Genomic DNA, 25,158 nt, shown 5'->3' on the forward strand with positions numbered 1-25,158 from the left:
AGAGGGGCCACTTGCCAGGGCCTGCACCATGCCAAGCAGAGGCAGGATTTGACCTGAGCCCCTGTTTCCAAAGCCTGAGCATACAGTTTCACTGGGCTTAGGGAGGGACGGCTCCCAGGTACAATAACCAGAGAAGAAGGCTTCAAGGAAGAGGGGAAATGGGGGTTCAGACATGCAGAAAGAAGCTGTGTCAGGTGTCCCCAAGACCACCCCCAGGTTCAACAACTCACTAGGAACACACACAGGACTCCCATCCTCCTACTCATGGCCATGATTTATTTCAGAGAAAGAAGACAAAGCTAAATCAATGAAGGAAAAAGGCACATGGGGTAAAATCTGGTGGAAACCAGGCACAAGATTCCAAGTCCTCTCCCAGTGGAGTCACACAGTCACACAGGACACATGTAGCTCCCTCAGCAACAAGACGTGACAACACATGTCCATGTGCAAATGTTGAATGCAAGGGAAGCTCCTTAGAGTCTCAATACCCAGAGTGTTCTTGGGTGCTGGTAACATAAACACCCCCCGTTTAGCATGTGCCAGAATTCCAGGCTCCCAGAAGGAAAACAAGTTTCCAACATAAACTACATTGTTTGTACAATTTAGGCAGACAGGACCACTCTTATCAGTTCTGAGAGTAGGGAAACAGTCTCCAGACACAAGTTCTCAGGCACCAAGGGCCAACCTTCTAAGTAGACCTGAGGATGTGCAATCTTAGAACTGCTGTTAACTCATTTCTACACAGAAGCCAAGGGGAGGTCCTGTCACAGCCAGGGGAATTATGTAAAAACAATCTATATTCAGAGAGGAAAGCACCTGCATTGCCAAAGAGGTTTTTCCTGTCTCTGGTCGCTGCAGAAGATGCTGCTCTCTGAGTTGACGATGCAGTCACACCTTGTGTTAGGTGGCAAGTGACAAATGAATGGCTGCAGCAGACCTGGACCTACAGCTTGGCTTTGACAGTTCCTTTGGTTCAGTCACTTGGTGACATGTTGAACATAGCAGATGTGGCCAGATGCAGGGGAAGGGGGGGGGGGGGGGGGTGGAGACGCCATCTTTTCCTTTCCAGGGGTGGCTGTCCAGAGGCAGGAGAGACTCAGAAACAAATCAGAGTACAGAAACATTAGGGCTCCAGGCAGAACACACACTCAGGGGAGAGTGGTGGTGGATGCTGTCAGAGATGGGTGAGGTCTTCAAGGAAATGGAGAAGCGGTGCTTCATCTAAAAGCTGGGGAGAAAAGGGGACAGGCCACTCAACTCAAGTAGTTGCTGCCATGCAGAGATTCAGAGATAGCATTGACAATCTCCTGATTTTTTTCAAGAGGAATTGGAATGCGGATTTTAATAGGAAGTTCCCCTGGGGCTGCCAGGGCCCATGGAAGCACCAAGAAAGAAACAGCTAACTCAGCTGGGAAAAGGAGAGGAGCAGGGCAGACTCTGCAGAGGAGGTGATGTGAGAAACGAACTGTGAAAAAGGAAACCGCTCACCCGGTAGACTGGGGAAGGAAGTAGAAGTTAGGTTACTAAGTATATTTGTGATGCTGCAGATTTCATAAAATCACAGAACTGGGTTTAACATCTGGTGCCTTCTCTTACTCTTGTGTGCCCTAGAGCAGTTAAAGTACAGTTTTCTCATCTGTAAAATGTGAATAGCCATAGCATCAACCTCAATCTTGAGGAAGTATGGATATGATATCAGGAGTGAATAGTATATAAAATAATGCACACTGAATACTTTTATAATGTTTTTCAGCAAATATTGGGGGGTAGCATACAATGAGATGGGAGCAGAAATGAGGGGCGCCTAACCCCACCAGCACTGAGGGGCAGAATCACGGAGGCTTCCTGGAGGCTGCACCTGCGAGCTAAGTCTTGAAGCTAGATAAGAAGGCACTTGGTATTTTCAGGTAGATAAGCAGGAGAAACCATATGCATACAAATGAAGAGTCTTACCGCAGTGGGGTGGGGGTTGGAGTGGGGAAGTGGCAGAGATATATTAAGAAAGACACAGCCATATCAGGGGAGCAGTATAGGCAATAAAGGAAGGGAGGCCCATCTGGGGACACTTTGGTAGAGTCGAAAGATGATGGCCTCTGAACTAAGGCAGCATTGTGGTAAGGGGAAGGCTGAACAGACTCAAGAACATTCTAGGAGATGGAATCATTAGGACTTGGACGCTAATTGGATGTGCTGAGGGCTGAGTTAAGAAACCTCAGGTTTCTGATGTGAGCACTGGGGGATGGGGAGGGTCTCCACGAAGACAGGAAACCCAGGAAGAAGAGCTGTAGCTTGGGGTGGGGGTTGAGGAGGGGCTGAACTCCCTAATCTCACTAGCAGTGTATGAGGGTTCCAATATCTCCAAATCATTGCCAACACTTATTATTGCCTGTCTTTTTAATTTTAGCCATTCTAATACATGTAAAGTGGTATCTCATTGTAGTTTTGATTCACACTTCTCAGTAATGATATTGAGCATATTTTCATGTACTTACTAGTCATCTGTTGGGGACCGTCCTGCCTGGTATCAGAAGCTGTAACCCCCGCCAAGGCTAAGGCTGAGGGAATGGCTTTGGACTGTAAGCCAGCAAGGAGACAAAAGCTTATCTCCCTGGCAGGAGCGCTGCTTCTGCTGCTTCATTCAAACTGAACCCCAATGATTGATCAGTTAGCCAATGACAGGTAAGATTCCCCAAGGGGGGGAACGACCTAAGACAGGCATGATCACGTGGGAGGCCCCCAAGAAAGGATTTTGGGGGCTACGGCAAAAGGGGGTGATGGACCCTCCTCCTTGGCTTTGATATAGCCTGAGTCCTTGTCTGGGAGAAAATCTCCTTATCTCTTGGTTGCCTTAGTTCCCTTGCTCCACTTAAGCCTGAAACAATGACAGGGTGGTGCAGCTCTGTGCTGAAAAGGGCAGGTTCCCCGGGTGATCAGGCCTAAGAAAGAATATGTAAAATCCTGTGAAACCTACTTTGTTTAGAATACTCTCGGTTGAATGATAAGGGTCCAAGCAAGAAGTAAGTTTGTTCCTCAAAGTTTTACAGCTCTTTAGCTATCTGACCCTGACTCAAAATAGGCCCTCAGAGTTCTTTGTTATCTATTGTTTGAGCCTTACTGCCTGGCAATGATTAATGAGCTTTACCCGAATTTCTGTGTAAATGAACCCAATAAAAGCCCATTGAGGAATAGACTCCTGGCCCTTCTCCTTTGAGAGATTGGCCACCTTTCCTCCCCAAGCAGATCATGTCTTGGTAGACTTATTCTCATCCATGGTGGTGGGGGGGTGGGGGGTCATGGGTGGAGCCCCCCCACACCTAGGCAATGCTTTTACTGGATCCCCTAAGTTTTGGTATGTTGTATTTTCATTTTCATTCATGTCAAAGCATTTTCTAATTTCCCCTGTGATTTCTTCTTTCACCCTTTGGTTCTACCAGGTTTTAATAAAAGCAAGTTCCACATAGAAATCTGCCTCTGGTAAGGACATTTAGCAAGCAGGAAAGAAACAGCCAAACAACTTATTCTAGAATATTCAAGTTCCAGCTCTGTTTCTCTTTGTTTCTCCAAAACTCCTTACACATAAGGTTCATCTGAGGCAAATGAAAAAGTATTCTAGTGTTAGGAGGATATGACCAAGAACCCTCCCCACCAGTATGGGGCAGGGGACCACTTAAGAATCAAACGTGGGATGCCATCTTGAATGTGGGAGGTTGAAGGGCTCACTAGATTTTTATACCTTATTAATGTCAGGATGAAACACCTCTAGTGATTCTAGTTAACCTATATATCTTAAAATAAGACTACTCATCTTATCCGTGAAAAACTCATTCTAACATTGCTAATGTTAATGAGCAGAAACCTCTAGAGTTCAGAAGGCTGAAGATAGCTAAAGCACTTGTAGCAGCTGCCTTTGATTGAGTTTCCTTGCCACCCATGAGCGGGCATTGTGGTTAGGGAGGAGCATACCCACCCTGGGGCGGACCAATGCCAGCACACACATTTCTGTTACACTGTGCATGTGGAAATAATATAAAGAAAATTGTAGACTATATCACAATGTAACGCAGGGGTGAAACTTTATTAATAAATCCAGTTTTATTTTTTTAAACACACGTGAGAGCTGAGAGAACAAAGTGTACTAAATAGCCAAGAGAGTGTAGTGGAGCCTCTCCATTGTTCCTTGGGACAATGGGGAAACAAGGGAGGTGGTCCCCTGCTCAGACCAACAGCCCATTCATTCTGCCCCAGTCATGGGCACCAAGCAAACCAAGGAACACTGTGGACATTTCCATTGATGTTAACACCAAAGAGTCGTGTGAAAATCCCTCATTTCCTCTTTTCAAGACTGCTCTTGGCACAATACATTCTGTAAGGTACTCCAAGAGTTTAAAATAGGACCACTTGTCATTGTCTGCAACTTACAATACCTCCTTTTTTTTTCTGGCTCCAAAAGCACCACAAACATTTGATATACTGGAAAGGTCTGTTTGGATGTGAAAGATAGCAGTTGTTACCAGGGAGAAAAATAAATGTATGCAAGTTTTGAGGTAAGAGAGAGGAATAGAGAGCAATACCATAGAAAATTGAAGAAAATCCAAATTGTTAAATACAGACATCAGGTGGGGAATGGGAAGAGATGAAGCTGGGGAGCTGGGAAGGGGAAGGATCCTGAAGGAATGTGGAGCCTGAAGGTAGTTAGACCTTTTCCCAGGAGTAATAGGGAGTCACGGAATGGTTTAAAGCAGGGGAAGAGCACATCAGGATTGCGTGGTGGACAAATATGTCTGGCTGTCCTGTGGCTAATGGGCTGGAGGGGCAAGAGGAGAGCAAGGACACCAGCACGGAGGCTCCAGCAGGCAAGTGATAATGAACTGGGTCATGGTAATAATGATACCCCAGTTCTTCTGCGAAGTCCTACTTGCTCACAAGAGGAAGCTACCTACCATCCACTGGGACTATGGTTACCAAGAAGGTGGTAGTAGCTACTATGTCCTTCCTCTTCTACTCCAGGCTCACTGGTTGATGTGGACCTGGGAAGCCATGTGGAGATGCCTCATCACTACCAACAGTGCCCATGATGACAATGCCAGTGTCCAAATGACCCAGTGAGTCAACAAATAATTAACAAGGAAGAAAGCAGAGAGGGACCTAGATGAAAGGATATTCAAGAAGCAGGAAAACCATACTGGCTGGTGTGGCTCAGTGGCTTGAGTGCCAGCCTGTGAACCGAGAAGGTTGCTGGCAGGGTGCATGCCTGGGTTGCAGGCCAGGTCCCCAGCTGGGGGCATGTGGCAGGCAACCTATCGATGTATCTCTCACACATTGCTGTTTCTCTCCCTCCTCCCTCCCTTCCCCTCTCTCTACAAATTAATAAATATAATCTTAAAAAAAAAGAAACAGGAAAACCTAATGCGATGTTGAATCATGATGCCATTAACCCAACTATATAAAAAGATATTTGGGGGCACTTAGAAAAATATGAATACCAATTAGATAATTTTAAAGAATTATTACTAATTTTGTTAGGCTGGATAATGGCATTGTGGTTATATTTTTCTGAGAAGTATTTATTAGAGATAAACATTAATACATTTACAAATAAAATATGATTCTGGGATTTGCTTAAAAATAATCATGATGAAAAAAAAAAATCATGAAACACTCCCACATATTAACACAGCATTTCCTGTTTACACATCACATCCTCCTTTTTGTCCTCATAGACACACTTTTTTCCACACCAATGGCCATAATTCAACAATAGCGTTATGATCTGAGAACAAACGCTGCCTCTGAGAAGGTGCTCACCTATATGGAATTTCATCAGCAACATCTGAACACACAGGTTTCAGTCTGCCCGTGACAGCAGTGGGCACTGCCATTTTTAATGCATGAGCATTGGTTCCTTAGAGATTGTGATGGTTACTCTTATGTGTCAACTTGACTAGACTAAGGGGTGCCCAGATAGCTGGTAAAACATTCCTTCTGGGTGTGTCTGTGAAGATGTTTCTGGAAGAGATTAGCTCTGAACTGGGAAACTGAGTAAAGCAGATGGCCCTCCACTGTGGAAGGGCATTATCTAATCTGCCCAGGGCCACCAGAATAAAAAGGCAGATGAAGGGCAAATTGGCTTTTTCTCTCTCTCTCTCTCTCACTGAGCTGAGTCATCTATCTTCTGCACTTGGACATGGGCTCTCCAGTTCTCAGGCTCCAACAGGGACTTACACTATCAGCCCCCTGAATGGCAGGCCTGACTGACATCATGGCTTTCCTGGTTCTCCAGCTTGCAGATGGCAGATGGTGGGATCTCCTGGTCTCCATAACCATGGGAGTCAAGTCTCGTAATAGATCTCCTATATACAGGGTGGGGCAAAAGTTGTTTGTATGGAAAATAATACAATAATTAACAAATAATAATATAGAAATAAACTCTGGTCCTGGCTGGTGTGGCTCAGTGGATTGAGTACCAGCCTGTGAACTGAGGGGTTGCTGGTTTGATTCTCAGGCAGGACACATGCCTGGGTTGCAGGCCAGGTCCCCAGCTTAGGGGCATGTGAGAGGCAACCAACTGATGTTTCTCTCCCTCACTTCCCCCTCTCTAAAAATAAATAATTAAAATCTAAAAAAATAAAAGCCGAACTGTACATTTTGCATACTCAACTGTAAACCTACTCTTGCCACACCCTGTATCTCTCTGCATACCTCTTGGCTCCATTTTCCTGGAGAACACTGACTAATACAGGGATCTTCCCCTGAATATGTATTTTGTGGGTGCTCAGCAGGAAAGAATGTTTTTACTGATTTGTGGAAAGTAGTGATGATATTCCTGGCTTTGGAATTAGTCACATCTTTCCAGAACCATCATTACAAACTCTGGGATTCTGGGGTAAGTCCTTCCCCTCTCTGAATCCTAGTTTCTTATTCTGCAAAGTGTTGATATTAGTACAGGGTTGTGCTGGTGCTGACATCGAGGAGTGCACTCAGTACAGTGCCTGGTAACACAGTAAGTGCTCAATAATGTTTGCAGCTGGCACTGATTGCTTCTCTTGACCTCTTTTTTTCCCCATAGATATCTTTATTACACTGTTCGCTGGTTTTTGGTTAGGAATTAGCTCCCTGAGATGTTCCAAGACTGCTTTAACCACCTGTTACTTGATGTCTCAGCTAAGGATGCCTCCTCAGTTCCACCTGGAAATCCAGCACAGGTAGTTGGTGCTGTTGACATCACCTCGGCTTCAGCTGTCACTCTAAGTTGCTCAGTAAGGCTGTCCTCCTACATTTGACTTTGACTTCCACCTCTGGTAAGTGCTGTTCCATAGTCCATCTCAAGTGTAAGAGGTCCCCGGCCTGCTCCAGCATACCACCAGCTGTTCCTCGGAACAGAACGTTAAGCGTGTCCACAGGCACTCCACTCTTCTTTTGGTCCCCTGTTTTTAATCTCGTGTCTTAGTCCATTGGGCTTCTATAACAAATACCATAGACTGGGTGGTATCAACAACGGAAATTTATTTCTCACAGTTCTGGAGGCTGAGATGTCTGAGATCAAGGCACCAGCAGATTCAGTATTAGGCGATGGCCCATTTCCTAGTTCATAGGTGGGCACCTTTTTGCTGTGTCATCACGTGGTGAAAAATGCAAGGGAGCCCTTTGGGAGAGTCTCTTTTATGAGAGTAATCTCCTCTTTCATGAGGGCTCCATCCTCATGACCTGATGGCCTCCCAGAGGCCCCGCCTCTTAACTGGGGGTTAGGATTTCCACATATGAATTTGGAGGGGACACAAACATTCAGTCCATTGTACCTCGTCCTATTGAATATGTTTATTTTAAAAATATCTTTTATCTAACTATAAAGTAGAACATGCTTATTGGAAAAGAATAAAGCTTAAAATTTATGGCTCTCCCACTCCTCGCAGCTATTTGCCATCAATAGTTCGGTTTAGTATCTCTTCTTTTCACTTTCTTTTTTTTAGTGTTTATTTATTGGTTGATTTTAAAGAGAGAGGAGAGGAGAAACGAGAAACATGTATGCCCTGAATGGAGACAGACCCCACAACCTTGGTGTCTCAGGACTATGCTCGAACCAATGGAGCTACCTAACCAGAGCAGTTTCGTGTCTTTTCTACCGAGGGGAATGAAGCCTAATGATTTTGTATTGAACATCCTGACAAGGTTGTTTATTGCTAAGCTCTATCAACTAATGACTATTAATTATGTAGACAAATTACTTATCCTATCTCAGTTTAGTTTTATTGTCTTCATGTAGACACTTATGACTACGTGTGGTCCAGCTGTGAGAATAAAATTAAAAAATGTAGAGCTCTTAAGTGTGTACTGTGCACTAGCACACAGGCATGTACGTGTGCACACACAAATAAGAAAAAAGACTTGAAGAATATTCACAACAATGGAGCTTTCTGCAGGATGGTACTAAGGCAATTTTTATTTGCTTCTCTGTACTTTTATCACCACCTCCACTAATTTTCTACTAAGAACCTATATTAGTTTTATAACCAGAAAACCCTGTTGTTGTTGTTTTTTAAGATAAAATAAAATTCAACAGGAGAAAGAAGTCTGGAAGGGTTTCTCTACGTGTCTGTGTGGCTCTGACCCACCAGTCCATGAGAGGTGAACTGGAAGTCACTTCAAAGAGGCAGGCCTGTACTGTCACTGAGAAGAAAAGATGCTGTTAGTGGCCACCATCAAGTTCTGCAGCCACTCTGCCCAGGCTAAGGCAGGAGACAAGGCACAATAATCCTGTCTTTTGCTTCCAGGGATCAGAAGCCCCAAGCAGTCTCTCTCACTCACTGCAGTGAGGTTTTCCCTGATTGCACCAAAGCACCTTTTTCCGGGGAATTCAATGAGATGGAGTAAAGCCTAGCAGTCCAGGGCAGGGTCTAAAGTCTCATATGTGGGCTTGAACTCCTTTACTTATAGCTGAGGGAGTTGGGAATCATAAATTGAGACACCTGCTGTATCTGTAAAATGGGAGTAATAAAAACATCTGACTTGGAGTTACTGGGAGGAATATTTGACTTTTCCTGAGCAAAAAGCACCTACAAATAGGAAGTACCTAATAAATTGTTAATTCTAGCACATTGCCTGATAAGAGATATGTAACCTGGTATAGAACAGTGAATGAAAGAATGAATCTGGATAGGCATTCAAGAAATATAGAAAAGAAGTTTCAGACTAATATATAGAATAAGACTCCCTTTTTATAAATATATACTTATATTTATATGTGTATATAACATCATCTAGCAGGATTTTAAAATTTATTTAGAGAGAGGCAGGGAGAGTGAGAAAGGAAAAAATAAACACTGATTTTTGTTGTTCCACTCATCCATGCATTCATGGGTTGACATTTGTATGTACCTAGATTGGGGATCAAAACCACAACTTCGGTATGTGAAGACAATGTTCTAACCAACTGAACTACACAGCCGGGGCTAGCAGGGTATTTTTTTAAAGTGAGGAATAGGTGGCCATTTGTAGAAATGACCCAGGAGACTATCATTTAAATCCAGTTGAGGTAAGCAGTGTGTTATCTGAGGGAGGCAAAACAGATTTATAAATGCCACTAAGAAAACTTAAACCTAATCCATTATATTACATTAGGCAAAAGGGGTTCATTCATTTTTTTCTTAGGTCATTACGAAGTCAATGGAAATGAAGAAAGACAATCTGGAAGCATTTCACAAGTTAAGCCCATAGAACTTGCTAACTGATTAAATACAGGGGTGAACACAAAAGAAGCATGGATGATGCTTAGGTTTTTGGTTCAAAAGAGAAAAGCATATTTTGGTAGCTGAAACTGGCCTGGCACTATCGGCTAGGACTTGGTGTCCTCCTGTCAGACAACTTCCCAGAATGTCAACACCAGACAAGGACTGAGATGTGACTTGGATGGATCAGGATAAAAGCAAGACAGCCCTGGCCAAGTGGCTCAGTTGGTTAGTGCGTTGTCCTGATATGCCAAGGTTGCAGGTTTGATCCTTGGTCAGGGTACATACAAGAATCAACCAATTAGGGTATAAATAAGTGGAACAACACCTCTGACTGGTGTGACTCAGTTGCAAAGCAAAAGGCTGCCCATTAGATTCCTGGTCAGGGCACATGCCTGGGTTGCAGTTGGGTGCCTGGTGGGAACGCGTACCAGAGGCCACCCGATTGATGTTCCTCTTTCATGTCAATGTTTCTCTCCCTCTCTTTCTCCCTCCCTTCCCCTTTCTCTAAAAAATAAATAAATAAAATCTGTTTTAAAAAGTGGAACAAAAAGTTGATGTTCTCTCCTCTCTCTCCCTTCCTCTCTCTCCCTTCCTCTCTATCAATCAATCAATCAATCACTCAAAATGTAATTTCTTTTTAATCCTCAACCAAGGACATTTTTTTTCATTGCTTTTAGAGAGGAAGGGAGAGCAAGTGAGAGATTAACATCAATGTGGGAGAGAAACATGGGCTAGTTGCCTCCCACACCCAGGTGTTACAGAACACACAACAAGGGGGACCTGGGACGATATACTATTATTGAAAGAAGGCCCTGGGTCCCGTTTTGTCCGCTGCCAGAGGAAAGACGTCTCTCAATGCCAGAGATTCGTGAAAAGGAAAGGAAATGTTTATTTAATGCTATACAAACTTAAAGTAGTGACCTAATGTCTTTACCAAAATCCCAAAGTCCCTAAATACACCCACAAACACACAGTCCTTCCTTCCTTCCCCCTTTGCCCAGTCCAGAGTACTGTATTTCAGGATTCCCCCTTCTAAAGCTATGGGGGTCCCCACTCTGCCAGGCCGCGTGGTTCCCTCTCTCAGGGCTGCAGGAGTCTCCACTCCGTCAAGTCCGAGTGCTTCTCCCTTCTAAAGCAGCATGGCTCTCCTCCTCAAAGCAGCATGGTTCTCCTCTCTACAATGGCCGCCAAGTCTGGGTTTTAAATCTCCGCACCTATCTTCTTCTGCAGCCCCATTTCCGACTCCTCCCACACTCGGCTTCACATGCCAGAATTCGTATCCTTCCAGCTTTACTGGGCTGCCATCATGAGTCTGGGCAGGTGTGGCCCCATGTCCTGGAGCCAATCCTCTCTGAGCTCCCACGCAGGCGCTATAACTCAGGGGACCTGCCCCCCCCAGTTACATCTAGGTGGGGAAGTTACTTCTGGGTGGGGAAGTTACTTCCATTCCCCTGGCTTAGAGCTGATCACAGCTACTTAACATATCTATGCAACCAGCCAAAGGCTATAGATATGTTAAATGACCAACCCAGAGGTTAGCTGCAAGGCTGTTGCTATGCAAAACAGCTCTCAATGGCCCTGCTCCATTTGTCCCTTCCCCCAGCCCACACCCTGGGGTGGAGGATGGAGACATCTTAAAATCTCCTGGACACCTTAAGTTCCGGACCCCATTTCAAATGCCTATTTGGGGCCCCCCTCTTGGCTGCACCCTGTAACACAGGGAATAGGGATGGTACCCTCCCAGACAGAGGATCAAAACTGCAACCAAGGTATGCACTCTGACTGGGAATCAAACCCTCAACCTTTCAGTTATGGGATGATGCTCCAGCCATGTGAGCCACACTGGCCAGAGCATAAAAAAAAAAATCTTAAAGATAAAAACAAGACTACTTCGTAATTATGTCTGAATACACACAAAAATGTGAACATTGTCTAAAACACAAAAACAACCAAGTATCTCCCTATCCTGGCTAATATGAAGAACTGTTGCCTCCTTACCAATTACATGGTTAGCCTATCTTCATTCCTTACACCTTTTAGAAAAGATTGACTAAGATACCCAATCAGAGAATTATCTCTGCTTCCTGACAATATTAATTCTAGAACAAAGCTCCATTTCCTTGAACCTTCCCACAAATTACCTAAGACAGCCCAAATCCTATAAAAAGTTCTACTTACTAGAGACTCCCTCACTGGAAGGAGTCTATTAATAAACACATCTTGGTTCAATTACAGGTATGTTCTCCGCGGTCTTTGGCTGATGGGCACTGACGTTGGCACAAGCAACTCAAACTGGATGATGGATGGGGCCATTCCCTGTGATGGAAAAAAATAGGCATAATCGGTGGCTGGGGTTGACCAACTCCGCCAACTCCTCTGGCAAGCCTCTGGAAGCCTCAGAAACTGGAAGGCTTCTCACAAGCGCTCTGTGGTCTTTACTGACACTCCCTGTTGTTCCCTCTGAGTCATCACCAACTTCATTTACATTAAAACACAGAAGGAATTAATAGCTGAACCTGTACCGTGTGCCAAGAAGCACTCTAAGGGCTCTATATGTTTAATTCATTTACTTTTCCCATCAACCCTATGAAGATAGGTATTATCATTAACGAGTCTTACGGCTGAGAAAACTAAGATACACAGATTACATACTTTACATACCTGGTGGAGTGAGGATTCGAACCTAGGTCATGTTCAAGGCCAGACAGAGCAACCCTCAAGCTTTAGCCTACTAAGCCAAGGCAGCCATCTTGTTTGTAGTCTGCTAAGACTACAACTTCCGGCATTCCTTGCGACTGTAGCTCTCCACACACAACAAATCCCGGCGTGCTCCTGGGCGGCCCGGGGTGGAGGGTTCTAGAAGGCGTGACGTGAGGTCAAGAGCAGGCTCGGAGGCGGACACCTCTCAGCAGTCGCTGTGGCTGCAGCTGCCGGACCTGGGGACACGGGTGGCCGGGGCCGCGGGCGCAATCTGCTCAACTCCCCGGCTATGGCCGCGCTCGGTCGGCCCTTCAGCGGCCTCCCCTTGAGTAGCGGCTCGGACTTCCTGCAGCCGCAGCCGCCGACCCTCTGCGGCCCGGCCTTGCCGCCGGGGGCGGACGGTGCAGAGCTGGCCCCTCGGCCGGGACCCCGCGTTTCCCCGAGCAGCCCCGGCGGGAGTGCGGCGCGCGGACGGTGAGGAGCCCGGCGCGCGCGGGGCGGGGGGGGCGGGGCGCTCCCTCCTCAGGACCCTCAGGGGGAGGCTGATCGGCTCCGGTTTACCGCTCAGAAAGCGGATCTGCAGAGACCCTCCCTGGAAGTCCCCGGGGGTCGCGCAGCGCGGGAGTGCGGTTCGCGCCTCCGCTGGGAAGAGAGGAGACTTTCCCCAGCCGGACCGGGTCGGGCGGGGCTGGAACCCCGGCCCTGGGGAGCCCCGCTGTGCCCCGGCGGGTGCCGCGCTCGCCCCTCTCTCAGCCGCGGCGCGGCCGCTGCTGGGCTCAACTTCCCGCGCCTCTCGGACCGTCCGCTCCCTCCTCTGCGCGGCGGGTCCTCCCAGCGATGCTACCCTGGGAAGAAAGCGCTCGTCCCGGCGCCGGCCCCGCACGCACGTTTTCTCCGTGCATCCCCAGGTGTATCTCCCGTTACCTCGATGGGATGGAGCGTTTGGGTTCCAGCCCCCACGTAGGTCCGGACCTCGCAGCGTTTACGCGATGGACCGTGTGACCCGTGCAGCCGGCCCGCTGGGCAGGTGTGGGGTGGGGAGCCTGCTGGACGCGGAAAGCACAGACTCTGTCCATTTCCCCGGTGACTGATGTGTGTTTGTCTGTTTGTTTGTTTCAGCAGTGTTTCAGTTCCCTGCAAAAAGAAACACAAGCTAGAGCTGGAAGATGATGAGTAAGTTTCAGGCGCCATTTATTCGCTTAAGGGTCGTTTAATTTACCTTGTTTTATACCTTCAGTTGTTTGTTTTAAGTGAAAAGGTGAAACGTTAGGTGTTTCTGAAAGGAGCCACAGGAAGTGGTGACATTTGCTGGAGAAAGTAACTGGGTGGTTGGCAAAGTTCGGAAACTTTTCATTTTATGATGGGTTGTCAAGTTGAAATTTTCAGCCCCGTGAATGTTGTTACATGCACAAAGTAAAAGAATTTCAAGTGTGTAAGAGGGTGCATGGTGAAAAGGCTTACTTTCCACGCTCACAGTTCTCCCCAGGGGCAACCCCGTTGCCTGTTACCTGTATCTCCTGTGGAAGATAATTTAAAAATTTACAAGCTGCCCTCGCTGGTGTGGCTCAGTGGATTGAGCGCTGCCTGGGAACCAAAGTGTCGCGGGTTCAGTTCCCGGTGGGGGCGCATGCTAGGGTTGCAGGACAGGTCTGTAGTTGGGGCATGGGAGAGGCAGCTGATCCACATTGATATTTCTCTCTCTTTCCTGCCCTTCCCTTCTCTTTAAAAATAAATAAATATTTTTAAAGTTAAGGGGAAAAAAGATAGATTTGAAAGTTGCCTTATTTTAAAAACCACTGGTCCAGACAGTATTTATGTTCATTATTGCCTTGGGATTGCTGTGGGTGCGCAGGGACCTCTTTGCTTTCATCTTTCTGGGGTTTCCTATGAGAGGCTGTTGAATAAAGGATTCTAGTGCCTCTCTGACCAGATAGCTCAGTTGGTTGGAGTGTCATCCTGATACGCCAAGGTTGCAGGTTTGATCTCAGGTCAGGGCGTATACAAGAAGCAACCAGTGAATGCACAAGACAGTAGAACAATAAATTAATGTTTCTCTCCCCTCCTCCTTCCCTCCCCTACCCCTTCCTCTCTCTAAAATCAGTAAATAAAAATTTTTAAAAAGTTATCCACCTTTAACTTACAGATGGAGAGAGTGGGAGGGTGAGGGGCTCGACCTTTGGGTGTAGAATGCCCAGAAGTGTGCTGCCCAGCTGCCACTCCATAGCTCTTATCAGTACTCGGAAGTCACTTACATGACCTTTTCTTTGGGACATAATCATCACTCTTCCCTCATTATTTGCAAAGTAGACCTATAGGCATGAAATAATTTAGTCCAAATCATGTTGGAGGCCAGAGATCAGAACCCAGCACTTACACTTGGTTTCATTAAATAGTTGAATTGTTAGATGTGCTAGGAAATTACCTGTTCCCTCTAGATCTATTCTGTTTTCCTTAAAATATTTTGTTATGTGCTTAACTTTTTTTCTGCTTTTCAAAACATCACATACTTGAAATGATTCAAGTATTATAGAAATATGTATAGCTAGATATTCTTAAAATTTTCATAGGAATTTAAATTAATTACAAATTAAACATTTAATAGCTGATTCCAAACAAAAATCTAGGTTCAAGAGAGCATTATTACTTGTCAGACTTTGTATCACCAGAAACTTTAATATTGATTTTCATAGTCTTAACGTAGAAAGAAACTTCTTGTGAAATGTACCACTTCCTTTGACCTTCAGTTTAGAGGATGAGAAGCTGTGGTGGTCGTGAGTGAATTTTGTTGGTTGTAGAGCTGTGTTCTGGTCTTGAGATTGTACTTGCTGATGCCTAGACAATAAAGTACTTTTGGTCTGAATACTGAAATAGAAAATATTTCTAAGAAAGTGGCTGGTTGTCTTAACTTGCTTCAGGCACCTTTCAACTAAACTGGTCATGTCATAGTGCTTGCAAATGTTAGTTCATGGTAAGAGTTTGAATAGTTGAACGTTACTAAGGAGGCTGGAGATTTTAGTTAAAATGGCACAGAAGTACGATTCGAGACCTCTGGGGTCTGTCTGGTTGCCCAGCATGTAGCCATATCTTACATGACACTTTGTGGGGGGGGCGCACTTTAGTCTTTCTAGGTTCTAGTTTCCAAATCTGCAAAACAAAGAAATTGGAGGATGAACTCTAAAGTCTATGAAATATAAGTTTTCTAGGAAGTAAAGATAGTTTATGTTTGAAGAATAGTGTACCTCATTAGTCAAGAACTCAGAGAGCCAAATGACAGTATGACATTTGGCGGAGTACCAGGAAATTAGTAATACATCACCTGTGGTATTTGGAACAGACCTGATGAGGCATATATTTTTGCCATAAGGGAATATAGGGTGCCTGCAGACCACCTCCCCATATGACCAGTTTGATGGAGCAGCAGCAGTATGACAAAATATGGCTGGTGCTGGATTGCTGCTTTTCCTTATCCCCACTTGACCCATCCAGAGTCAAATAAATAGGGATGCCTTCAAGTTCCCACCATGAGCACTCTAATTTGAAAAAGCAGAATTTTGCGGGTACAGATTAGTTTGGCAGTGAAAGCAGTAGAAGAAGACTTCTCAAGGTGTTTGTGAGAGTGACAGAAAAGAAAGTGCATGCTTTTCCATCTTGTAAACACACACTGTCAAAAATTGTTAGTTTTTTCCATATAAGAATTTTATTAGAGGGATGGTATACATTTCATTTATGTTAGTCAGGATTTTCATTGTAATTTTTTTTTTCCAGTTGCCCAGTAAGAAAGAAAAGGCTAACTGAAGCAGGGCTCTGTGCTGGTCCTAATGACTGGATTCTTTGTGCACATCAGGATATAGAAGGTCATGGAGTAAATCCATGCACTAGTGGCCTTTCTGCACCTGGCATGTTAGATGTTATTTGTGAAGAAATGGATCAGACAACTGGAGAACCTCAGTGTGAAGTTGCCAGAAGGAGGCTTCAGGAAATTGAGGACAGGTAAACGGGCAGCATATATAGAGGGCATGTTGCTGTTCTGTGCAATGTCGTTACTCTTTTAATCTAGTCTAATTCATCATGTGATGATACTTTGACCCTAAACCTTTCAGAGAGACTGTAAAAATAAGGAAACTCGTGCATATATTAAATGGTAAAGGAACCTCTTCTCATAGAACTGGACAGAATATTTTCACTTCCTATCTCTATATATTAATTTTTGGCTTATGGGACTTTTCAGGGACACATTCTTCAAATTTGGCTGCATCTAACATAAAACTTTTGTTAACTATTGAATAACTCTTCTGTGTATAGTTTTTTCACTCAGGTATAGCCTCATTTTACTTGACCTTTTGATATAGCACCTGTTGCCTTTACCCGTTTTTATTTTAAAAGTTGTGTCCAGTTACTAGAATATATAATAGCTTGACTAAGTAAGTTTTCTTTCTCTGCTCCTGCTGCCTTTATTTAGGATAATTGACGAAGATGAAGAAGTTGAACCTGACAGAAATATTAACCATCTCCCCAGTCTTGTCCTTTCTGATACCATGAAAACAGGTTTGAAGAGGGAATTTGATGAAGTCTTTACAAAGAAAATGATTGAGTCCATGTAAGTTTTGGTTCCTGGTTTCCATTCATTTATGATCTTGGAGGGAAAACCCAGTGTCTCTAGATGCTGGGTGCCCTACCCTAGCCATCTCTTCATGTCCTGATCACCAGCCAGGTGAAAGCACAGTACGTTTTGTGTTTAGCCCAGCTTGCAGACAGACCTTTCCAATTCAGGCTGCTTTGCCTATGTACGCTGGATTCTTTTGAAGTCCTGAAATTTACTATATTCTATTTGGGAATGGGAGGATTGGGAAGAGAGAGTCCATTCTTTTCTAAAAAAACATTTTCGAATTTTAAGAGGAAGTTTATTTAGAAAGTTACGAAAGTAATAGAAATAGAAAAAAACTGGATTGCATAGGCTCAGGAAACAAGTTACAGAGCAGAAGGTCCTTGGAGCTTAGGGAAGAGAAAGGCAAAGGTAATGAACGTGCCTTAGGGGAAGGAGAGGGAAGGGAAAGGCGAGGTCCATGAAAGGGGCATGGGATTCACATGGCAAAACTACTTGTTTACCTGGCTTTCTCAGTTATCTGGGGAACACCATCAAAACCTAGTAAATAAAAAATGTCTTCCAGCAATCAAAAGTTACCACAAAGACTACAAATCAAAGCTCATATACTTGTCTCATAGGGTATGAAGGCCTTTAGCCCTAAGAACCACCTTGTCCATAGACACAGTTTAATGAGTTCAGTTTTCTGGTTTCCTAGATCATCAGAGTAGAAGCACAGAAACAGCTAGTGAGAGCAGAACAAACAAACTCATAGTAGTGAGTAGTAGAAGTATAGTGTGAGGACAAGAGAAGAAACGGAAAGTGGGCATGAGCCTGGGGCTCATTAACACAAAAACTAATGATAGCTCTGTAATTCTCGTGGTCCTTAGATGATCTCAAGTCATCATTATATCATGTAGGCAAGTTATGAAGTGCCATTAGTGTTGCTCTGATAGGAATTGCTGCTTAGTGTGAGGGTAAGGGTCAGATATCTGAAAAAGTCTCCTAGGACACCAGTCCTAGTGATGCTAGGTAAAGTGAGTTCAGCTGCTGCTTGATGTTAGATCACAGAGATTTTGGATTAGCCATCTAGCTTAAATTTGTAATTTACTGCCCAGCCCTGAGGGTGGATAAGATAGGTTAGCCAAGAGTAAGCAGATCACATTGCCCTCCAGCCTTGGTAGTTTCCATAAGCTAACCTTTGGAGGTCTTCTTCATTGTTCGTGCTTTATTTTGCCTGACTTGCCTTTGGGCTCTAGACCATCAAGCCATTAGTGGTTGGCGGGGCGCATAGGAGGGCATAGTGGGGACAGACGTAGACATTGGGTCCGTAATCATTTAGGTTTGCTTCAAAAAGCATTTACTGGTACGTCATAGCTATACTGAGTAAAGTGCATACTGAATTACTTTTAATGTGTTTGTCCAGTATTTCATTTTCATCTATAATGGTTTAGTACTAGATAGTAGCCCACATCATACTATTAAAAAGGTTAAGATGAGCCCTGGCTGGCGTAGCTCAGTGGATTGAGCGCGGGCTGGGAACCAAAGTGTCCCAGGTTCGATTCCCAGCCAGGGTACATTCCTGGGTTGCAGGCCATAACCCCCAGCAACCGCACATTGATGTTTCTCTCTCTCTCTCTTTCTCTCTCTCTCTCGCCCCCCCCTCCCCATCCCTCCCTTCCCTCTCTAAAAAATAAATAAATAAATAAATAAAAATCTTAAAAAAAAAAAAGGTTAAGATGTTAAAGGCCTCTTATTTTTTCACATTGGATGTTTGTATTCTTATCACAGCACCAGTAGAACCAGTTGGTTTGGTGAAAAAATGCATGCAGAACTGTAAAATTTTATGTATTTGAGTATCCTTTCTAAAGATTAATTTGGATTACCATAAATCTCTTATTTTGATACCGTCAGTTCTTAACTCTACACATTAAATAACAGACATTAGCTTTTTAACATATAGCTTTTATTTTCATGTCCTAAAATTTTTTGTTAAAAATCTGTATTTTATGTCTTAGGAGCCGTCCTTCTATGGAGCTCGTGCTCTGGAAACCTCTCCCTGAACTCCTTTCTGATAAGCCAAAGCCATCATCAAACGCTAAGAACTACACAGGAGAGAGCCAAACTAAGCATGCCGTTGCCAGCACTGCCTTCCCTGGGAGAACTGAACTGTTCTTGGAACCTCAACAAACAGGGATGCATATTTACAGTAGTTTGGAGACAGCTGCTTGCACAGAAGAAGAGATGGAACTCTAGAAATGTGTTTCTATACTGAAGGTGTCAATTTTGGAAGGCTCATGTGTTTAATTGAAACGGGTGTATCTCCACCTGTGATGTGGGGTGGGACTCATTTTGGGTAGCCATTTCTTAAATTCAACTTTTTGCCAAGGAAGCTTGTCTCAAGGGAAAAACTGTTTTCTAGAGGAATTATTATTGTGAGATTACAGTGTGCACAGGCAAGTATAGAAACTATATGTGTAAGGGTGACTTAAGTCATTTGTCACATGGTCTAAACCACAGATGGCAAACACGAGGGCCAAATCCAGCCCTCCACCTTGTTTGATCTGGCCCGGCGGCAGTGCCAAGCTCCTTGCCCCTAGTTAAGGACTAGTTACATTTATATGGTCCTAAAATTACATTTGGCCCTTTGAAGGCAACCATGAGACTGGTTTGACACCCCTGTTCTAAACTATTCAAATACTTGGAGAAAACTCAGACACTTGGGTTGAAAAAGATGCATTAAGAAAGAAGAATACTGCCACTACAACTGTACCCTGACAGTTGAATCATAACTATCTGTAGATATGAGCTCTGTTTACAGTGGTTCAGGGAGAAGGAGGGGGAAAAAGCAGTAGCTTAAGCCTGTTGCTAAGAAATTTAATAGAGGCTCTGAAACTTGTACATTAGTTGTCAATTTAATGTAGCTAAATAGCCAGTAGCATTGTGGCTCACCTCTTTGCCTCTGTGAAAATGCAATGAAAATACAAAGAGATTTTCCTTGGAGGGTTTTTTGCTTTGTATTACTGTAGCTCCTTGAATTCCCTTGCATAATTGATAAGCCAAGCTATTCAGTAATGTTTACAACTTAATCAACTTTGAGTGATGATTTAAAGGTAACCCCTATGCACATTGGCTATGAGAGAAGTTATCTTTTAGGTAATCCCAAGGAAGTGCTGTGTTAACTAAGCCCAGCATTGATAACTTCAGTAGTTAAAGAAAAGGTTGTACCTATATTAAGCTAGTTGAGTTTTTAATGTTAATTTAGAAAACAATGACTAAATAATTAACTGAGAACATATGTGCGGGCAATGTTGAGATTTACTGAAATAGCCAATTTGCCTGGTGCTTCAACTGTTGTGCAGTATCCTAAAAGTTAGCGGAGAATAGCTTCCTGCTAAAGGAAGTCTTCATTTTTCAGACCTAAACCAGCTCAAGATGTCCTTTGGGGATAACCAGGATTGAAGTTTTTCATTTCTCAGGAAGAACTCCTCTGCTTGACAAGGACTCAGTAGTGCAAAGTGAAATGACAATTCCTTTAATGCTACAGAATATTCACTATAACTTATTAAATGAGTGTAATAGTGTCATGCTGGCCCTTTCCTCACACAGTGTGAACAGGAGACCACCCCAGTTCTTTTTGTTTTCTGGGTTTCTTCCCCTTTTAGAGGAATCAGATACCTTGTGTAGGGGAAGAAATGATTTATGCTAAGTATAAAGGTAACTTCTTTAGTAACTAGGTCCCAGACATTTTTGAAACACTCTGAAATCCCTTCCCTTGTTACAGATGGCGTAGAAGTCACAAGTCTGTTTATTGGACTGTTTCTTCTCTTGCCGTTTGTTCCTGCTTTCTCTATTTCTGTCTGGATGGTCAGGAAAAGATTTAATGTTTAATATTTAAACAAAATATTTAATGTCTACACAGTAAAATTACTCAAACTTCAAACCAGTATTTAAACCAGCTAATAGTTTCTTAATCTCAGATTTAGAGATGAATGTAAACTGTATTCTGTTGGAATTTGCAAGTGTTTGATTCATGCCATTTGAAAAACTGCTTTCAGGTCATTGTTTAATGGGACCAACTTGCAAAGTTTGCAGCCTTAAAGAAATCTCCATGCTAAAAAACAGTATGTTCTAGTATAGCCCCAAAACATGAAGTGACTGCCTGGAATTTGGAGTTAGTCCCAGCGTTAGGGTGGAAGGGGAGGTGACAGCTTTCCCAAGAAGCACCCAAATACACTGATTGTCTCCTGTAGGCATTGTTGGGCAGGCCTCTGGTCAAAGGTCTGTGTGATTGCAAAGGAGGAAAGAAGGGCCCCCAAACAAGGCTCTGGTACCATTGATAAATACAGGAAAGGATGAAGATTCTGTTAGTTAAAATCTAAATAGAACTTGTTTCAGGAGTCAAGATATCTGACATAATTATTTCTGCAGGAAAATGGATGTTTAATGCTTCTTTTTAAACTTCTTTCATATGTTCATGCAAAAATTGTCTTCATCCTCGTGGTGCTTATTTATCTGAGCCTTCTCCACAGTCCCCAGGCTTCTCTGCTTTGTTTTTTTGTAGCATAAGGCTTTTGCTTTTGCCTTAAGGTTTTTCTAAAGGGATAAGTCTTTTCATTTGGTACAGCTTTTACAGCATGGATCAAACATTAGCTTTCTATGCTAATGTGTGAAGAGAAAAAAATTATCTAAAGCAGGTGAGCTTTAATGAACAAATGTATATTTTCTCTGAGTTTGAGTAGGGTGTGTGTGGGTTTTGTTTTGTTTTTTTGTTTTTAATTAGTATGAGGAAAGTAAGTCAAGTTCTCACAAATATTAATCAGCCAATTTTTTTAAAAAATTTCATTTTTGAAAGGTGCAAATATAAAATTAGAAAAATATTGGAACCATGGCAAGAATGTTTACCAGCAAGTTTATTAAGTATTTTGGATTTGGAACTTGGTTTTGTTTTTTAATAGTGATAAGAATGGTACAGCACTAGGAAAATTCTGGAAAATTGTCGATTTTACTTTAAAATGAGAATCTGGTGTTACTGTATTTTATTGTTTTCAATAAAACTTCATAAGTGTTTTGGACTTTTTGAGATACTTGTATTTATGTACTTGAGTAAATGTAACAGCCACTTTGCTTTCCTCTAACTTGCTTTTGAAGTAGCGTTCATATTAGTGAGGGGCTAAAATGTATTCTGAAGAGATAATTATTTGGGGCTAAAAGTAAATTTCATAAATGAATTAGCTATTTGCAAAACAGGCATACTGTGTTTGGCCATTCCAAAGCCCTTAGAATGCTCTCTACTCTTACTAGCAATTTACTGCTGTTAGTCAACAGCATTGATTGGTAATGGCAATGGATTGCCAGTATTCAGATGGCGGTGGTGACTGAGTCTTCAAAAATGTTCAAATATGAAGTTTAAAATAGCATACAGAGTTCACAGTTCTGTTGTCTTTATAGGTTTGGGACCTTTAACAATAAGGAATAGGGAAATTGCATGATGTTCAATTACATGATCATTCCTCTCTTGACTTGATAGGTCACTGGGTGGCAGTGTTGCCTACATATTTACAACCCTCGTTAATAAATATGGATCCCTGACTTACGGGCAAGGCAGAGTTAAGTTTGGGTTACAGTTACAGAAAACTCAGGATCTTGCTTTGATTTTCACCAAAATTAGGAAATCTCAGCTAAAAGTTACCTTTAAAAGTTCTTTTTTAGCCCTGGCTGGTGTGGCTCAATGGATTGAGTGCTGGGCTGGGAACCAAAGGGTTCAGTTCCCAGTCAGGGCATATGCCTGGGTTGCAAGCCAAATCCCCAGAAGGGAGGTGGGGGGTGGGGGCGCACGAGAGGCAACCACATATTGATGTTTCTCTTCCTCCCCCTCTCTCTAAAAATAAATAATCTTAGAGAAGTTATTTTACCTGTTTGCTAACTAAAACTTTAGTAGTAGTGACAAGATTGTATTATAATCCAATTCACCAGGTCCAGTGTTCAGACTTGACCAGTGGTTTTACAGTCCTTCTGCAGCAATACCTAAAGTGGCATTTAGATTTCATCAAAATCTACAGTGAGGTTCAGGCAGTGTAATATTTCATTACTTGGGGGGGAATATAGTTTTGTGTACATCCATTTGGTTTAAATATTCTACCATTGGCATTTTAGAACAACTCCAGCCAGATAAAGATGTCTTTCAACGACTGATTAGTGGGTAAATAAGCCAATCTTGCTGTCTCTCAATGAACATAGAGAAGTCACAAGGTAAAGGTTTAATTCTTAGAAGATTATAGACTTTAACCAATGCCGTAAAATATACATGGAGTAGGCGGCATTACCTTCTGCCTACAGTTTTGTGCCTACTTTGTGTCTGCTCCAGTAGTATGCCTAGAAAAGCAAGGGAGCACACAAAGATCGGTGTTTTAGGGCCCAAGGAAATGCTGTGCAGCCATATGTCACCTGATTCTTTCAATTATGGACAACTCTTAACATTTAGTAGAAATTGTGTTTCTGTCTTGTAGGAAAAGGTCTTGATTTTTGTTGCTAACCATTGGATTTAGTGTTTCAATATGAAGATGTCCTTGAATACCAGGTGTTTTCTCAAGACTGAGCACTGTTTAGTTTTTTTCCCCCATCTGTGCAGGAAATGAAAACCCTGATAATCTATATAGGTTATGTATGTCCTGTGTGTTTTTCCTGTTAGTACAGCTGCCTCTTTCATGTGATGTCATTGAATGGAAATTACTTGAGCCTCAATCTCCAGATGCTCGTGCTATTATGATGGAGGCTTAAAATGCATCTGTAATTGCATCTGCCTACACAATCCCTAAATATACTTTCAGCTTTTAAGTTTTCAGTTATAGAAAATCAGGTGGTTAGGTTTTTAATCACAGGGACAGCTGGGACAGTCCTTACATTTACGATACAGAAATTCAGAGTCCAAGTGAACTTGCATGCCAAGAACCAGGATTGGGCTCTGGCTTCAGTGACCAAAGATCTTAGGTTGTCTTGCTTGCAAGTATGCTTGTAGACTTGGCTCCAGTCACACCAAAAGCATTCCCTTGTGCTTGGTTGAGACTACCTTGCATTGCCTTGCTGCTTGGGACTCTTTGAATCCCATCTCCTTTTCTGTATTGTACTCATTCACTTTGACCTCCCCAAGGGTTGTCTTAATAAATACTGGCATAGAATGCTGGCATGGGTGAAATGTTTTTAAGTAAGGAAGCCCTTTAATATCTTTTTTTAAGATTTTATTTGTTTATTTTTAGAGACGGGGAAGGGAGAAAGAGAGGGAGTGAAACATCAATGTGTGGTTGCCTCTAGCATACCCCATACCGGGATATGGCCTGCAACCCAGGCATGTGCCCTAACTGGGAATCAAACTGGCAATGCTTTGGTTCACAGGCCTGTGCTCAATCCACTAAGCTACACCAGCCAGGGCTAATATCTTTTAAGAGGATTCCTAAGGAAGAGGTGCACCATGAAGGATGATGAGGTCATCAAGTCTCTAGTTTGGGGATTGTATTAATATCTAGGATTTTTCCTTGAACAGGTTCTTTAGTGAAACAAGTTCTCGAGTGTATCTAATTCTGTAAGAGATTAAAATCCTTCCAAAGTGGATTAGGTGATAATAGCTAACTTCTGAGTGCTTGGGATGGTGCCCAGCATATCCTAAGTGCTTATATCATCTGTGTGAGTTGTTTAACTGTTAGAGATGTTGACTATTATGCCCCTTTACAGATGAGGAAATATGTGATGTGAGGCATCCAGGGTTACCAGCTAACAGTGGCAGAGGTAAACTCAGGGAGTCTGCTTCTAGAATATGCTCTTAATTCTTGTAATAACTAAGAGAGCTTGAACGGCGTGTCCTTCTCTCACGAGATGGTATAGCAAAACAGTGGTTAAGGGTTCTAGCTCTGCCACTTACTAGCTGTGATACGGTTCTGAAGAAACTCTCAAAAATACAGTAACTGCTCAGAGTAGATTGTAACACTTATGGCCAGCAGGAATTGGAGCAGGTGGTAATTAAGGGAGAAAAATCTTCAGTCACTTTAAAAACTGGCATGCTTACTGAAGTTGGATAAATCACTACCATGGCAAACAGTGAAACACTTAAGAGGGAACATAAGACAAGGTCCAAGAAAGAATCAAAGAACAAAGACA

The 25,158-nt window shown here is 43.1% G+C and overlaps 1 protein-coding gene across 2 annotated transcripts; it reads left to right on the forward strand.

Moving 5' to 3' along the window:
- Positions 1–12,579: 12,579 nt before the first annotated feature.
- CCDC117 (coiled-coil domain containing 117) lies at positions 12,580–19,412 on the forward strand. Of its 2 annotated transcripts, none has more exons than XM_036014349.1 (5): positions 12,580–12,899; positions 13,545–13,598; positions 16,191–16,415; positions 16,885–17,022; positions 19,026–19,412. In XM_036014349.1, exons 1-5 carry the CDS (start codon positions 12,715–12,717, stop codon positions 19,261–19,263), a joined length of 840 nt encoding a protein of 279 aa, XP_035870242.1. In that variant the 5' UTR covers positions 12,580–12,714; the 3' UTR covers positions 19,264–19,412. The 2 variants fall into 2 exon arrangements, with proteins under 2 accessions (XP_035870242.1, XP_028384509.1); XM_028528708.2 differs by having other exon boundaries at positions 12,715–12,899; positions 13,548–13,598; positions 19,026–19,263.
- The last annotated feature ends 5,746 nt before the right edge of the window (positions 19,413–25,158 follow it).

The sequence above is a fragment of the Phyllostomus discolor genome, chromosome 13, assembly GCF_004126475.2.
Source record: "Phyllostomus discolor isolate MPI-MPIP mPhyDis1 chromosome 13, mPhyDis1.pri.v3, whole genome shotgun sequence".
NCBI classification, from domain to species: Eukaryota; Metazoa; Chordata; class Mammalia; order Chiroptera; family Phyllostomidae; genus Phyllostomus; species Phyllostomus discolor.

Excerpts from the sequence above, each read along its gene's own strand:
- CCDC117 (XM_036014349.1), top strand. The coding sequence starts at position 12,715 with ATGGCCGCGCTCGGTCGGCCCTTCAGCGGCCTCCCCTTGAGTAGCGGC. Across the intron at positions 13,599-16,190 it reads CTAGAGCTGGAAGATGATGA|TTGCCCAGTAAGAAAGAAAA; the intron begins GTAAGTTTCAGG and ends TTTTTTTTCCAG. Across the intron at positions 16,416-16,884 it reads CTTCAGGAAATTGAGGACAG|GATAATTGACGAAGATGAAG; the intron begins GTAAACGGGCAG and ends GCCTTTATTTAG.